We start from the raw sequence: 16,754 nt of genomic DNA on the forward strand, positions 1-16,754 counted from the left end.
GAAGGAGTGGGAAGGAGAAAAAGGGAAGAAGGAAGGGAAAGGAAAATGGAAAGGAAGGGACAGGAAAAGGGAGTTATGGAGGGAGTGTTCTCACCTTCCACATCAGCATCATCTGCTCCCTTGTATTTTACCACTTCTTTAATGATATTGGTCATATTTGTGGAAAATGTGGCCACATCTCTCACTGTTCTTAGGTTGTAATGAAACTTAGATGTGGCCATGGCTTTTAGGTTTTCTTCCGAAGCATTCTGCATCCCCAGTGAGATGATTTTCACCCCATCTCTCTGCAGAGCGTTGGCTGGCCCCTTTACATCATCCTCAGAGTGGGCTGAAGCCAGAACTACCAGAATCTGGGGAAACTGGCTCTTGTCTCTTCCACTGACTGGCCCAGAGAAGTAGGTCTTGTGGACTTTCTGGAGAGCGTTGCCTATTCGCAAAGATCCTCCAACATTGGTGAAGTTCCTCTTGATGTAATTCAATATGGCGCCCTTGGCCATGAAAGGGCTCAGCAGGAACTCCTGGCGCAGATCATCGCTATACTGGGCGAGGGCAATACGGAACTTGTTGGCTTCAATGGGCAGACTGTTGATCGTCTTGGAGATGAAGGTTCTCACAAAAGAGAACTTACTCGCTAGGTGATCAGAGCTATCCACCAGGAACACAACATCAGCAAACTCAGGACCTGAAGAAAAATAAATGTATAATAAAGACCTAGGATAACCAACAAACCAACAATAACCAAACATGGTATTATATTAATACCATCAAAATTTATGAAGATAAAAATTCCCTTTTCTCTTTCCTTTCTTTTCAGACACTGACAAGGAAATGAAACGAATGCCTTGAAATTAATTAACTACTCCTTCTATAAAGGAGAATATGGGCATTGAGGATCCAGTTGTAAGAAAAGAAAGAAGATTGAACTTGGAGATGGGATTACTAGGTTTAATCCTGGGCTTCATACTTCCTAATTATGTGACCATATGCAAGTCACTTAACTTGTCTAAGCCAAACTTTCCCCCTTTATGGGGTTGTTGTGGGGGGAAACAAACACTTTGTATATAACAGTGAATTTTTTAAAATTATAGATTGAATCTTTCAATCATCTCATTTGTATTGTGTCAACTTGGAGGTTATAAATGAATAAAAATGGAAATATTTAGAAGGCACAAATGCAATGAGGTTGAATTTTTTTCTTTTTTAAAATAAATTCTCAGATCATTTTTACCTTGGCCAGAACAACTTGGATTTCATTAATAATAAGTAGGCAAGAATACTGATGGAGCTTCAAACTGGTTGGATTTTTTCTTTAAAATGAATTATAAAGTCTGGGATGAAACCTTTCATTTTCTATCTTCTTTTAAACAGATATTGCTGTTTTGCATGACTGCTTATGTCTGATCAATGTCAAATTACTTGCCTTTCAAAGTTGGGAGAGAGAAGTAAGGGAGGGAATCTGGAACTCAAATTTTTTAAAAATGAATTTCAAAAATTATTTTGTAATTGGAAAAATAAAATCTAAAAATTTAAATAGTTATTGCAGAATAATATGATAATATTTGAATGGTTAATGGAACAAGTCTGTTGCTTAGCAATTTTGAGTTCTCAAACTGATGGACAGTGACTTGAAAGTTCTCAGTGGATGGTATATCTTTAATAGATTTTTTTTTATATAACAAAGTTATAGCTTGCTTATATTATGTTAAGATGAATGTTTGTATGCCGCTAATGTTTATATGAGTAAACGTTAATCATCCATTTATCCCTCAGGTAATAAATATTCCTTCAGAATCCTTCAGAAATAAATAGTTGTAGCTAGAATAGGTCATCCAACATGGGTCCCCTAATTTTATAAATGAGGAAATTGAGGCTGACACATTGTGACCTGACTGTTGATTAAATGGCAGAATCGGGATTTGAACTCAGCTTTCCTAATGCTTCATCCATATTTTTCTTCCATTGCATCATTTTAGCTTTAATACATAAGTATAACCAGAAAAAAAGAACCAGTATCATTTGAGTTTCAAAGAGAATAAAAATCCGAGGTAGTTAATTTGCTCAATGAGTAGAATACTGGGCTTAAGACTCAGAAAACTCCACCCTCAGACACTAGCTGTGTGAGTCTGGGCAAGTTCCTTACCTCCCCTAGTTTCAGTGTATTCATCTGTAGTAACAGTAACTCCTTCTCAGAGTTGTGAGGATCAAATGAGATACTATTTGTGAAGTGATTTGTAAACCTTAAAAAGATAGTTATTATCATCAGTTTCAGATGGCCTCTAGCGGTCTCTTGGCTATCAAATAAATCTCAATTGACTGAAATAGTGTTCATAGGGCTTAGGACAGTCACTGTCCTCATTTCCCTTTTCTAAGGAAGCTTCGGGATCTAGAAGAAACTACTGTGGACTTGGAATAAGCAGAGACTTGAGTCTCTGCCTTTGTCACTTACTGGCTATTTGACCACAGACAAGCTATTTATTCTCTTTGATGGAACAGAGCATCAAACTCGAATGGAAACAGGAGCCACTAAACAATATATTAATATTATATGCATTTTGTTATATTTTTATGTATTTTGTGAAATATTTCTCCATTATATTTTTCCCCCTGAGGCAAGTGGGGTTAAGTGACTTGCCCAGAGTCGCACAGCCAGGAAGTGTTAAGTATCTGAGATCAGATTTGAACTTGGGTCCTCCTGACTTCAGGGCTGGTGCTCTATCCACTGCCCCTCCTAGCTGCCCCCCTCCATTATGTTTTAATGTGGTGAAAGCTACCCTGGTAGTGTTGAGCTAGGTGTGGACACCTCTGGTATAAACAAGCATTAGATGCAGGTTCTACAAGCATTTCCCCACCTCAGTCACAAACCACCATTAAGTTGAGAGGGACAGTGGGTGGCCCCCTGAATAGAGCACCAACCTGGAATCGGGAAGTGAGTTCAAATCCAAACTTAGACACTCACTGGCAGTGTAACCCTAAACAAGTCACTTCACCCTGTTTGCCTCAGTTTCCTCATCTGTAAAATAAGCTGGAGAAGGAAATGGCAACCGCTCCAGTGCCTTTGCCAAGAAAGCCCCAAATCTGGTCACGAAGAGTTGGCTGTAACACAACCACAACTACAACAGCCACCAAGAACTGGGTTCCCTTTCTAGCCAATTTGGTTTGGTTTTTTAAAAAGCTTTTTCAGGTTTTTCTTAGCATACAACGAGGCAGAGTGGGCAGGGCAGAGAATTTATGGGAGATTCTCCAAGGTCCCTTCCAGCTCCAAGATGATGATTTTAGCAAGTGGTTGTTTTAAGGGCTCTCATAAAAAAGAAAAACATTTCACTCCTTCTATCCCTCCCTCCCGATGGCTATAAACCAAGCCTCAGTGTCTTATGTAGCATTCCCTCCTTTTTATAGCATTCTGATAATAGCATACCGCCTAAAATGTTTAATTCCTTGCCAAGATTACTTATCAAACCCTCTAAATTTAATTCAATTGACTTGAGATTTGACAATCAGAAATGGAGGAAAGCCACCAGCAGAAGAGAACGAATAATCATCGTTTGAATAGTCAAACTCCCCCAACAGGGGCCATATCCTGAATTCTGCTTTAGACCACAGGTGCATCTGGATGGGTTTGGGGGTTCTGGACATATTGACCGTGAAAGGGAAGAATGCAGGATCAAACCAATTCCATCCAACACACCCCCAGCTTAAATGGGGCAGCTGCTGGGCCTTTAGTCAAAACAAGCTTGAGGCAAAGAGATAAAAAGTGTTTTTGATCATGATAGGCCAGAAAAATGACCTAATGCTAACAGTGAACTTTCATAGAAAATTCCCCAAAGGTCCCATTGGAGTCTTATCTGAGGCCTTCGTCGTCACTCTGGAAAAGGGTCAGATGCAAGCTGTGGCAGTTAGGCTGTTAATATTAAAAAATGGATAAAGTGAAACCGACAACAGCCCCATCCCAAACCAGAAACTCTTGAGGTTTAATCAATTTTGACAATAAGATTAAAGAGAAAAAAAGAAAAAAACAAATGTATCATTACCAACATCCTGGGTCACAGACTGTGCTTGGACACAAGTTATGATGAGGAAGATAAACAGGAACATGTTTCTAAGGCGAGCTCAGTACCTCACACTTTAATTTTGAAAAGCCTAAAATAAAAACATAAGAAAACAAATGACCACGGTCGTCTCACCATTCCAAGTCCTGCCCAGGGTATCCTGAAATTTATAAAAGAGCTTCTTAAACTCCAGGATTAAATTTTATCTACCGATCCTCATCTATGTGGCAAAGCCATGGCATATTTGAGTTCTGCCCAAATAAATTTTTTCTTAAAGAATATGTTCATACCAATATGGAAATGTTTTACATGTTTGCATATGTATAACCTACATCTGATTGCTTCCCATCTCAGGGAGGAAGGAGGGAGGGAGGGTAGAATTTGAAACTCAAAATTAAAGAAAAAGTTAAAAATTGTGTAAAGATGTAATTGGGGGAAAATAAAATATATTAAATTCTAAAAAAGTATATGTTTATAAAGGGAAAAAGCATAAGCTTTTTTTAAAAATTATTTTATTATAGCTTTTTATTTACAAGACATATGCATGGGTAATTTTTCAATACTGACCCTTGCAAAACCTTCTGTTCCAGCTTTTCCCCTCCTTTCCCCTACTCCCTCTCCTAGATGGCAGTAGTCCCATACATGTTAAATTTGTTAAAGTATATGTTAAATACAATATATGTATACATATATGTATACAGTTATCTTGCTGCACAAGAAAAAAATCAGATCTAGAAAGAAAAAAAACTGAGAAAAAACAAAAAAGCAAGCAAATTATAACAAAAAGAGTGAAAATGCTAAGGCATAAGCTTTTTAAGAAAAAAATTTCAGAAGCAGGAATACAAGGAGAGAAATCAAATATTTTTAATAGAGATTTGTGGATGATCACTAATATTTGATTCAAATCAACCCTTTTCCATCCACTTAGCACTGGATTTTAAAAGGCAGTATGAGATGGCTAAGGAAAGGAAGAAAAATCAGCCCAACTTCTCGTTGATCATATTTCTTATGAACTGGGGCAAGCCATAAAGTATTTATTTTCCTCTTTCTGCTTTTGTGAAGGGGAGAGGCCTTGGTCAAGGAAACAATAGGGTCAAAGGCCATCACCTCTCAGAAGTTAGAAGCATGAGCTAAATAGCAGTCAACTAGAAAGTAAGATTAAAGGAAGGTTTTTTTTAAAACCAAAAAGCAAAATGTAATGATTTCACTTTCAATTTATTTCCTAGCTCTCAAGGATGAGAGGAAAACCCCTATTTATGTCCTGGAAGTTTTTCCTAAGACAAGTTTAAAGATGAGATTTGTGTTAAGTTGGTCTCCGAGTTCATAATACTTATAGTAATATAGAATTCATATTAGAGTTTATAATAGCTAAAAGTTTAGCGGGGAAGGAAACAATCAACATTTATTAAGGGCTCCCATGTGTCAGGCACATAACTAACACCGGGGTAAATAATTATATTTCTTTAAAGCTTGTTCTAAATTATTTTAACAGTAATTTGGGATAAACCACTATTGTTTATTTTAATTACAGTTATCCCTTCCATATTGCAAAGGTCAGATCTTCACCATCTGGAAAATCTATTTAAAATTTTTTGGCCTTCATAGTGGAGAAAACATCTGAATTATTACAGTGTTAAAAGATAAAATATGTTGATATTGTACTATACTTTATATATCTTTTATGATTTTTGAGTTTCTAAACTTTTTCTGTATTATCTGTTGTCTTTTGTGAATCATATGTAGCTTCTGCAGAACTCCCCTAAATTCCCATTTAATTTCTTATGCCAACCTGCGATATATTGAAATTACAATGGGGAAAGCTGCAACACAGAAGGGCTAATTGCAAAAGTCTGTTTTTATACACTAGCACAAATGATAAAGAATTATGGGCAAACCTGTGCTTTTAGCAATGCATGCCTATAAGAAACTCAGATTGTGCACCATCATTTTACATGGCTCTATTCCTCAGGTTGCCAACAATGTCTATGAAGAAAGAATCTTCTGAGGGGTAAACATAGGAAACCTGTAAAGGCACACTAAATATTATAATAAATATGGAACAAAAACAATGTTTCAGGGGAAAAAACACATTCTAAAATAGGTTGTTTCTAACTGGTTCAAACCAACAATTCTGATCAGTTCTAGTTAGCTGAGACTGGTTCACTGGTTTCATTTGATGCATAACCAGTTCCAACAGATTTATAATACTTGAGTTGGTTCTGGTCAGTTCCAATAGGTATTGACCAATTTAGTCCATCTCAAAGTTCTGACTAGTTTCAACCTGTTCAGACCGGTTCTGATCAACTTCAAGTGGTTGATATGCTTTTTGATAGCTTAAATAAGTTCTTGCTAATTCTAAGCAAGTGTAGAACATACTTCTTGGAGCAGGAGAGTTTGCTAGCACCCTTTACAGGAGCCACCTGTTAATTATTGATATGGAAAAATGTAGAACTGAGCTCAATGATCCACTATCCAGGTTTTTTAATCTCCATAAAATGTGTCTAATGATTACAATGATTACTGATTTGTCCTAAAATAAGTATTTTAATTATAAAAATTTAAATGAACATTCACGTGCCAATTCAACAAAGATTACTATGAGGAAGAACAGATTATCACAAAAAGCAAACAAAAATCTATAGGGGGAAGATAGGTCTTAAATTATTGCAATAATTTAAATTGATGATTATAATCAATTTAATTAATTGATTTGATTAAATTGATGATAAATATTGATTAAATTGATTTAAAATTTAATAAATAAAATTAATCAATTTTTATTATAAAATTTAATTCAATAAAATTATCTTTGTTTTTCCAATCATCTTTTTGAAGGATTTTATAGTGAAATGGGAAAAGAAAAATCCACTTTTAGCATATACACTAAGCCAAATGCCACTGAGAATAGGTACAATCTAGAAGCAGTAACAGTAGCAAAGTGTCTGGGACTCTGGGTGAAAAGGCAAGAAGAACAGATTTCAAATGCCTCCTCAGATTCTTCCTAGCTATATGAAAACAGGAAACTCCTTTAATCTCTGTATCTCAGTTTACTGTAAAGTGAGAGGGTTATATTAAGTGATCATTAAGGTCTCTTGCAGTCCTAAATGAATGCAATTATGAAGGTAGAAATCCACAAGAAGCAAATTCTAAATAAAGAATCTGTACACAACCAGAAGAGGGCTAGAAACAGAGCCAGACAAGCTGAGGTTGAATCTTCCACTCTCCTAGTGGGGTACAGGAGTTCAAATCCTGCCTCAGATACACACTACCTCTATGAATCCTCCTAGAAAGCATTAAATATCTGAGGCTAGTTTTGAACTCAGATCCTATTGATTTCAGTGCCGATGCTCGATTCACTGGGCCATCTAGTTGCCCCAACTTTTTTTCTACTTTAGTTTCTTTACTTGTCAAATGGGGATCATAATAACACTTTGTCCTTATGGTTGTTGTGAGGATCAGATCAAATTTTTTTTTTAAAAGCATTTAGCACAGTGCCTGGCACACAGTAAATGGTTAATAAATATTTGTTCCTTTCCCTTCCTTAGTATCTGTCACTTTGACAAATCTGTCAAATTTCATTAACTTAGTTTTAAATCATTTAATCTTCACAACAACTCTGAGGAGTTAATAATAGTATTGTGCCCATTTTACAAGTGAGGAAACTGAGGCAGAAAGTGGTAATATGCCTTGTCCAGGATTACACTGCTAGTAAGTGTCTAAACCCATATTTGAACTTTAGTGACTTAAACTTCTCCTAAGCAGAGACTCATCTTGTAATACTAGTATTCTTCTAGTGATATTAGATGACTGTAACTCATAGAATATTTTGGTTTCTGAAAAAATTAAAATGAAGGATTACCCAAAGGGGCCATTGGGGCCAATGGTTGATGTGAACAGACTGTAACACACATAGAACAAAGGAACAGGACTAGGATGCGATTAAAGAAATACATGAGAAAAAAGACTCTGGGAAGTTCACAGAGAGATAAGAATGAGGGATGAATGATGGAAGGCTCACATGTCCATTAGTCTTGCGTCATCGGGAGTGTACAAGCAAGGTCCCCAGATCATTGAGTGGAGGGCGATTTGTGAGAAGCCACAGATAAGGACCTAACATAACGGGGAGGTAAGGATGGGCTGCCATCTTTTAGTTGAAGGGAATCCCCATATCAAGGAAATCACAAGCCCATTAGAGCACCACAACCACAAAAGCATAGATATGGCTGATCTTCCAGGAATGCAACACCTTGCACACAGTAGGAACTTATAAAATGTTTTTACAATCAAAAGATCAACACTCAAGAAAATTAAAAAAAAAAAAAAAAAAAGGAATCTGATAATTTGAGAACATGAAGGGAATCTCAATGAAACATGCATTGCACATAGTCAAATGAAAAAGTCCATGTAACAATTAATCTTAATAGAGTAACAGTGGTGCTAATTGCTGCTCGTTTTAGGAGCATGCTTTCGAAGGTAGGGTTCTTTACACTTTGTAATTTGCAGTTCTCCATTCACTCTAAGTTGGGCAAGTCAAGGCCAATAAATCTTTTTTTGATGTGAATGACTATAAAATAGTTTTTTATTTGAATCACTGTAAACTGTCTGCCTAGAAGGCTGCCTGTTTCTATTTAAAACACACACACACACACACACACACACACACACACAGCTGCAAAACTGGCCCCAGCTCCAAGCAGTTGGCCTCTTACCCAGAATTTTTTGAACTTGTACAACCGATCATTTGAGGCTAGCAAGCCACAGTGGGACTGAGAAGGTTTCTTCCTTGACAAGCTCCTTGTGCCAAATCTCTGCCTTGAAAGGTTATCAAGAGCACAAACAGGATGCAAGAGAGCTTTCAGGGGATTTAGGACAATTAATTCACACACAGACCACATCGAGCTAGAAGTAGCAGAGGGGAGGAAAGATGAGAGAGACTGGGCTCACTTTCCATCTCCCACCCTTATGGGGTGGTGCCCCTGGGTGGGCACCTCTGGACGTCGGTCAAATGCTGCAAATTCTACCTATTCTGTGTTCCAGAGACAGTGTGAGGAAAACATTTGGAAATATTACAGTTATAAAAATAGGAGCTGTCATACTCTCAAGAATTAATGACACTTTTAATTTAAAACTTCAATTCTTATGTTTTACATGATTGTACATGAACGATCTTTATCAGATTGTCTACTGTCCCAGGGATGTGGGAGGAAAGGGAGGGAGGAACAGAATTTACAACTCAAAACTCAAGAAAAAACCATTACAAATGATAAAAATTATTTTCACATATATTTGGGGAAAATACTATATTAAAAAACCTCTCAATTCCTGTGATCACTACAGAATACCATTAGATAAAGATTTGTTATCATATGTTTTGAGTTCAATTGTTTTCTTTGTCTCTAGGAAGGAGTCAGTGGGCGGATAGGTGGGAAATTCTTTCTATGGAAAGACACAAATAAAACATTCTTTAAAGAAGCCTCAACAACACTGCTTTGGTGGTAATTGGGTGTGGTGAAAAAGGTGTGAGTTCCAGCTCTGTCAATTAGGGACTTTGAACAAGTATTTTTCATCTTTTTGACCCCCCAGTTTTCATAAATGTAAAATAGAAAAACGATGATGATGATAGCACTACAGTACTTTAAGGTTTCCAAAATTCTTTAAAGACATCTGATTTTCTTCCACACAACTATCCTGGGAGGTAGATGCTATAATTATCACAATTTTACAGATGAAGAAACTGAGGCAGCAAAGGTTAGAATTACTGTGAGGATCAAATGAGATAACATGAATGGAGTTAGATGGCTATATACATCTGAAGCATTATGATCCCCATTTAACACCATTAATTGCCCCAAAGGATTTTTGTTCAGTCTTTTTTTCAGTTATATCTGACCCTTCATGACCCGATTTGGGATTTTCTTGGCAAAGGTAATGCAATGATTTGCCATTTCTTTCTCCAAGGAATACCAGGCTAAGAAAGATCTATCGCATCCTAAGTAGCTATATCAGGCCCCCCTTATGGACTATTCTCCTGGAATCATCTTGGGTTCTAAAAACTTTTGTCTGATATAGTCCAGATCCACACTTGTATCTCACTTCTTTACTTCATCTCTTAACCATGTTTTACTCAAGAACCCACCCTTTCCTCTGCTCTCAGCTCTTCTCTATATCTCCTTTTATTAGGATGTAAGCTCTTTGAGGGCAGGGACTGTCTTGCTTTTATTTGCTTAACACAGAGCCTGGCATGCAATAAGTGCTTAATGCTTGCTCAGTCTTTCTATGTGTATACACACACAGATTGTTTACAAAGAGATTGATGTGGGAATAGGATTGACTGGACAAAAATCACATTTTGGGAGTTCTCAGACATGCTGACATAAATGGATAGTGATAGAGAGTTTTCATCTCAGATGGCATATGTGATCACAAAAGGCTCTTAGCCTTGGAGATGATGCCTTCATATTGGTGAGGATTTTTAGGGCAGAGACAGTACAATGAAAATATACAACTTTGGAGTCAGAGGATCCAAGCTTTAATACTGGCTTTATTACTTAGTGTGGAAAGTGATTTAGCCTGTGGAAAGTGATTTAGACTCTCTGGGCCTCAGTTTCCCTATCCACAAAATTGCTTGATGAGGAGAGGTCCCTCTCAGCTTTAACTCTATGATCTTATGGCTAACTCATCTTTTATTTCTATATTCTATTCCGCAACAGCATCTCCTCACCTTTGGAGAGTTAAATTGGATTCTCCCCTTTTTCAATAATATTTTTGTATCTGTCAGGTGATATTTGAATTGGAAACCCTAAAGATAAATCTGTAGGGAACAAAATAGTGTGTGGTCCATTCCTAACTCTACATAAAGAAACATTTGGATACCAAGAGTGTGAACCCTCTTTTTAACAGCTCAGGAAACAGACTTGGAAACATATTCAATGCTTTTTAATTACCATCTTGGGCATATTCTTTTTCAAACACAAGTATCCCATTTGGCAGTCTTCTTATAGCTTATATTTTTAATTTTGTTTGTCTTTCAAAGAAAAAGATCTAGTTTCCCTATCAGTATAGCATTCTAAGGATCAGCTAATTTTTTTTTAAAAAAGAAATATTTTATTTTCCCCCAATTACATGTCAAAATAATTTTTAACATTTTGAAAACGTTTTTCAAAAGGTTTTTAAAGACATATTTTGAAGTATGCTTCCCATAGACAGTAAGCAATCTAATATAGGATATACATGTGTAATCTTGTAAAATATTTTTACATTAGTAATTCTGTAAAAGAAGACTCAAACAATCAAAAAAGAAAAAGAAAGAAGGGGGAGGAAAGAGAGGAGGAGAGGAAGGAAGGCAGGAAAGAGAGGAGGAGAGGAAGGAAGGCAGGAAAAAGAGGAGGAGAGGAAGGAAGGCAGGAAAGAGAGGAAGAGAGGAAGGAAGGCAGGGAAATGAACATGCTTCAGTCTATATACAGACTATTAGTTCTTTCTCTGGAAGCAGATATTATGCTTCATCATGAGTCCTTTGGAATTGTCTTTATTTTAAGGATCAACTTTCAATCACGCTTTCACTGGAACCTGTAACCCAGAAGACTCCTCTTACAATGCTTATTTGTACACACATGCTTGGATGGTGATTTCCCCCTTGTCAGATCTAATCTTATTTCAGCTTTTATTGTTTGCAGTTTTCCGGATTATTTAGTTCTTGGCTTTTTACACTAGTGCTGACTTAGAATAATATCTATACTGAGTCATTCAGTAAACATTTATTAAAGACCCACTTTGTGCTATGTACCCTGCAGCCGAGCTCTGGAAATACAAAGAAAAGCAAAACACAGTCTTGAAGAGTTTTTTTGTTCAGTCTGATTCTTTGTGACCCCATATGGCATTTTCTTGGAGCAGTTTACAATTTCCTTCTCCAGCTCATTTTATAGAAGAGGAAACTGAGGCAAACAAGGTGAAGTGATTTTCCTAGTGCCAAAAAGCTAGGAAGTGTCTGAGGCCAGATTTGAATTTTCATGACTCCAGGTGTGACCTGGGTGTTCCATTCCCTGCTTTCACCATGCCACCCAGCTGCCCCAGCTTCCTGTCAGGGAATCGAACTCCTGTTATTGCTGCAATCTATTAGTGCCCTGCCACGGGGCAGGGAGCATTGGCTCTATTCTAGAACAGGAAGAAAAGAGACAAGGTAGATGAAGTCTAGAAAGAGGCTAAATGTCTGAACAATCCAATATGGGAAGCTGGTGATGTGCTCAGCTCTGGACTCTAGCAGAACACAATATACAATACAAATTTATGACTTTTATATTACCAGACTCATAACCCAAGGGTACACTATTCCTTCTAATGCATTCATGTTGTTACATCCATCCTAGGTTAGAACGAACCCCTAATACATAGAAAGCATGAAATTAACGGGCAGCTAGATGGTACAAAGTAGATAGAGTGTCAGGCGTGGAGTTAGGAAGACTTGAGTTCAAATCCAGCCTTAAACACTTATTAGCTGTGTGATCCTGGGCAAGTTATTCACCCTATTTACTTCAGTTTCCTCATCTATAAAATGAGCTGAAGAAAGAAATGATACACCACTCCAGGATCTTTACAAAGAAAGCCCAAAGGAGGTCACAAAAGATCAGAGATGCTGGAAACAATTGAACAACAAATGAAATTAATGGATTAGGAACAGTGTAGCTTGATGGAGACTTGAGTGTAAACTGTGTGAAGGAAGTCATTTTTGTCATTTTCATTTATTCTTCTCTAGCACCTAGCATAGTATCTAGCATATGGTAATTACTTACTGAAGGCTGTTGAACTTAATTACTATTAAAGATTTTTAAAATATATTTTTATTTTTCCCCAGTTGCATTTAAAAACAATTTTTATATTTGTTTTTAAAACTTTGAGTTCCCGATTCTCTCTCTTATCCCTACTCACAATCCCCATTAAGAAAGCACATATGAAGTGATGAAAAATATTTCCAAAACGTCATGTTGTGGAAGAAAATATAGACCTTACCCCCCCCAAAAAAAAACCCTCAAAAATAAAGTAAAAATACTATTAAAGATTTTAATGAGCTACCATTTGATGCAATCCTCTGTCTCAAATGATCCATCAGCTCTGAATTAACGCTAATGACTCTGGTGCTGTCCTTCTGACTTCTGGAAGATCCCTGACTTGATAATCTCCCTGGCATGCAAATTTAAGTCTAATTGGACAAATGGGTAGACTGGTTTACCAGCCCCAACTAAGATAGGTAGCTAAACAGTAAGGCAGCTAGGTGGCACCACAATGCCTAGAGTACTGGGACTGAAATCAGGACAACTCATTTTTGTGAGTTCAGATCCAGCCTCAGACACTTCCTAGCTTTGTGCTGCTGGGCAAAGCACTTCACTCCATTTGCCTCACTTTTCTCATCTGTAAAATTGAGATAACTTCCTCAACTATATAGAGTTTTCGTAATAGATGAGCTCAAATGACATCATGCATATTAAATTCTTTTAAAATTAGAAATAAAAGAAATACAGAAATTCAAAGTATATATGTCTACTTCAGGCAGGGCAGTGACATGAACAGAGGCACCAAGGGCCTCTTGAACAAGATGGGATAATTATTTTAATGAGCACAAGAAAGGTAAAAACCAGATAAAACCAGCAAAGATTCAAAAGATAAACAATTATTTTATTATTTGATATCATCTTTTTTTGTATTTTAGGGATAAGTGCCAATTGTCAGTCAAACAGGAAAGTTGGAAGTTTTCAGTAAAATTTAGCAGAATGCAGATCCAATTTCAGCAGCTGTTCATCAGATGAAATATCTATATGTATCAGGAATTTAATTAAAAAGGCAGAGATCCAAGTATGTAATCATTGTTTGAGAAAAGTTGCATTTCATGATGTTACTCAGATCCAACGGAACAGAAAAAATTCATAATTACATCCTATTTTCTTTCTCAATTTAATCAGCACTTGCTTATCTCCAGTGATCTTTCTTATGTTCTGGGGGAGAACAGTTTCGAATGGTTAACCCCCTCACACAAAGATTATATCCAACAGCTGCTCACATCGAAAGATCCAAGGTAAAATCACAACAGCAAATAAGTCAAACCATTCCCATTGATCTCCCTAGTGTCTGGGTTGTTGATAATAAACATCTTTACTAAACTAAACAAGAGTAGCGATGTGCACTCAAGAAAGACCCAACAAGTGAAGAAAGATCACAGGTATCTTAGCAGAAAAATCAAAGGATGACCTGAACAGTAAATAAATGGCTGCCATCTTCAGGTCCCAGTTATAATGGTAGCTCATTGACTGTCAGGATTTGAAATCCATTTCCAGTACACAGAAATTTAAAAAATTTTGAGTATAGGAATAAGGTTTTTAACCAGCTACAACTATCCAAACATGGAATGAAACTACCTCCAGAGAGAGTCTTCTCCCCAACAAGATTCTTTAAGGGAAAGTTATGAATTTCTACATATTTAGAAACATTTCTACATGTTTCTGCTTCATTCTAGTTTTGTTGTTTATTTACTTTGTATTGATATTAGATCTGCAGCATAACCGTATTTGTTAGTTTACCATAGTTAGTTTGCTCGATTTATGGTAATATAATTTTGCTGTATCCTCTATAATTCAGTGTATTCTCTAGGTAATTTGAACTTATAGCTACTGAAGCAGCTTTTCTAGTGATGCTTTGTATTGTGCATGTTGAATGCCTCGTCACCGTGTATCTGCCAAACTTGGCACTAAGCTTATTTCCTGGCACATTGAATTAACCAACCAAAGCATATCATTTGCTTTGATATATATTTGATGCTGGGTTGTATAATTGGAGTTTCTAGGTCTATCACAGCCAATTTTCCTAGGCTGTGAGATCTAAATCCTGGAGAGCAATGAAGCAACTCTCTTGAGAGGAGAGAAAGATTAGGCTCCAGCAGTTTGGAACAATGATTGAGTCTGCAATAGAAAGAAAAAGAGGAGAAAGAAAGTAGGGACAGGTGGAAGAGGGAGGCTGCATTGCCTTGTCCTATCTACAGCTTCAAAGAAGGCAAACTCCCCAGGGCCTCTCCTACCTTGCCCTTTACTCCCTCCTCCAGTTTGAGGAGAGGATAATCCCGAGAGCCCTCAGAGAAGAGACCTGGTTATTTTGACAAATTTTACATTTAAGGAAACTGCTGATTCATTGAAAGGATGTGATGCTGTGGGTTTTATTAAGAGAGCTTAACACTGCTTCAGCAGACCAAGAGTAGTAGAGAAATACCTCATTCAAGAGAGGAGAGACTCATAAAGATGGCAGGAGACCTATGGTACAGACCATTCCCTTAAAAGATCAATATCTAGCCCTGCAGTCCCGAGGTACCCCAAGCATTTCCCTATCTCGTGTGCCTCACTATTGGGTTTCTTCATGTGCCCACTCTCCCCCCATAGGCATTTGTGTACAATGATGGGGGAGCGTGAGCTAGATTCCCGCATGGATATCTATATTTTGATTATTCCTGCTTTTTCCTTTCTCTTGAATAATCCTTCTTGTCTCTGCCTTTTTGTTTAGTAAATATATCATGTTTTAGAACGAATAGCATCACTGTACTTTTGTATGTGGGAAGCACACCAGTGTGAGCTCGGGAGCTACAGCGGGGACTAGCAGGATGCACCCTTTATCCCAACATCCATCCATCGGCAATATCCCCAAGAGTGAGCATTACTGTGCAGTTGTGGTACCCCCTTACCGGAAACCTCACAGTCCGGCTACTGTGAGGGAGCCAGCTTACTGAGAGAAAGCTAATGAGGTCAGCCACCACTTGGAAGCATTATACACGTGATGCATTCAGAAGGGAAAAGGGAGACTCGGATAGGATCGCCGACTTGTCCAATATTATCTAGGTGACATTCTAATTTAGGTTTCTAGGATGGGTGGAACATTTACTAAGCACCTATTATGTGCCAGGCTCTGTTCTAAGCATCGAGGATATAAACACAAGTAAACAAGATGATCTCTGTGCTCAAGGAGTTTATTTGTTAATAGGAGAAGATGGGAGCTTAAAATAGAGTAAGGCAAGTATATTTCTCTCCATTTCTCACCTCCTGATAAGATTGCTGGAGAGGAAGTAGAGAAGACTGAAGAGCTAGTTTATTGTGGACATAAAAGAAGGATGTCTGGGGACTCTCATTTAATATCGATCAGGCTTAGGGACTTCCCAATAAAAAAAAAGCAAGCAGCAGATTCAGGGTTTCTTCTCCCTGTGGGCAACTACTGGGCACTAGGAACAGAAATTTGAACCTCTTGGGGGAAAAGATGGGGCAGAAGTGTTTCAACATCACCTCCCCATCCCCATCAACAAATAATGCCTATGTATTACCATAGCTGGTCAACTAGGTGGTACAATGGATATAACATCAGAAGACTCATCTTCCTGAGTTCAAATTCAGCCTCAGATACTTCATAACTCTGTGACCCTGGAATTGCCTCAGTTTCCTCAACTGTAAAATGAGCTGAAAAGGAAATAGCAAGCCATCCCAGTATCTTTGCCAAGAAAACCCCAAATGGAATCATAAAGCATCAGACAAGATTAAAATGACCGAGAATCACCATAGCTATGAACTTCAAAGTCCCGTTGAATTTTGACTCAAACAAGGGATATTTTCATTCACATTCTCTTGCCAAACATTCATCAAGTTGTTTTTCAAGAGTTCAAATAATGATTAGTTTACGATTTCTGAAGCC

The 16,754-nt window shown here is 37.4% G+C and overlaps 1 protein-coding gene across 1 annotated transcript in view; it reads right to left on the bottom strand.

Annotated features, from left to right (window-relative positions):
- The window catches only part of COL6A6 (collagen type VI alpha 6 chain), a 128,995-nt gene that overhangs the window by 99,025 nt on the left and 13,216 nt on the right, over positions 1 to 16,754 (bottom strand). The window contains exons 2-3 of the mRNA XM_023505163.2: positions 4,029 to 4,137; positions 95 to 682 (exon numbers count right to left, since the gene is read on the bottom strand). Of these exons, the coding sequence (XP_023360931.1) occupies positions 95 to 682; positions 4,029 to 4,092 (652 nt within the window). The 5' untranslated portion in view covers positions 4,093 to 4,137. The remainder of the gene's footprint in view (positions 1 to 94; positions 683 to 4,028; positions 4,138 to 16,754) is intronic.

The sequence above is a fragment of the Sarcophilus harrisii genome, chromosome 5 (assembly GCF_902635505.1).
Source record: "Sarcophilus harrisii chromosome 5, mSarHar1.11, whole genome shotgun sequence".
In the NCBI taxonomy this organism is placed as follows: Eukaryota; Metazoa; Chordata; class Mammalia; order Dasyuromorphia; family Dasyuridae; genus Sarcophilus; species Sarcophilus harrisii.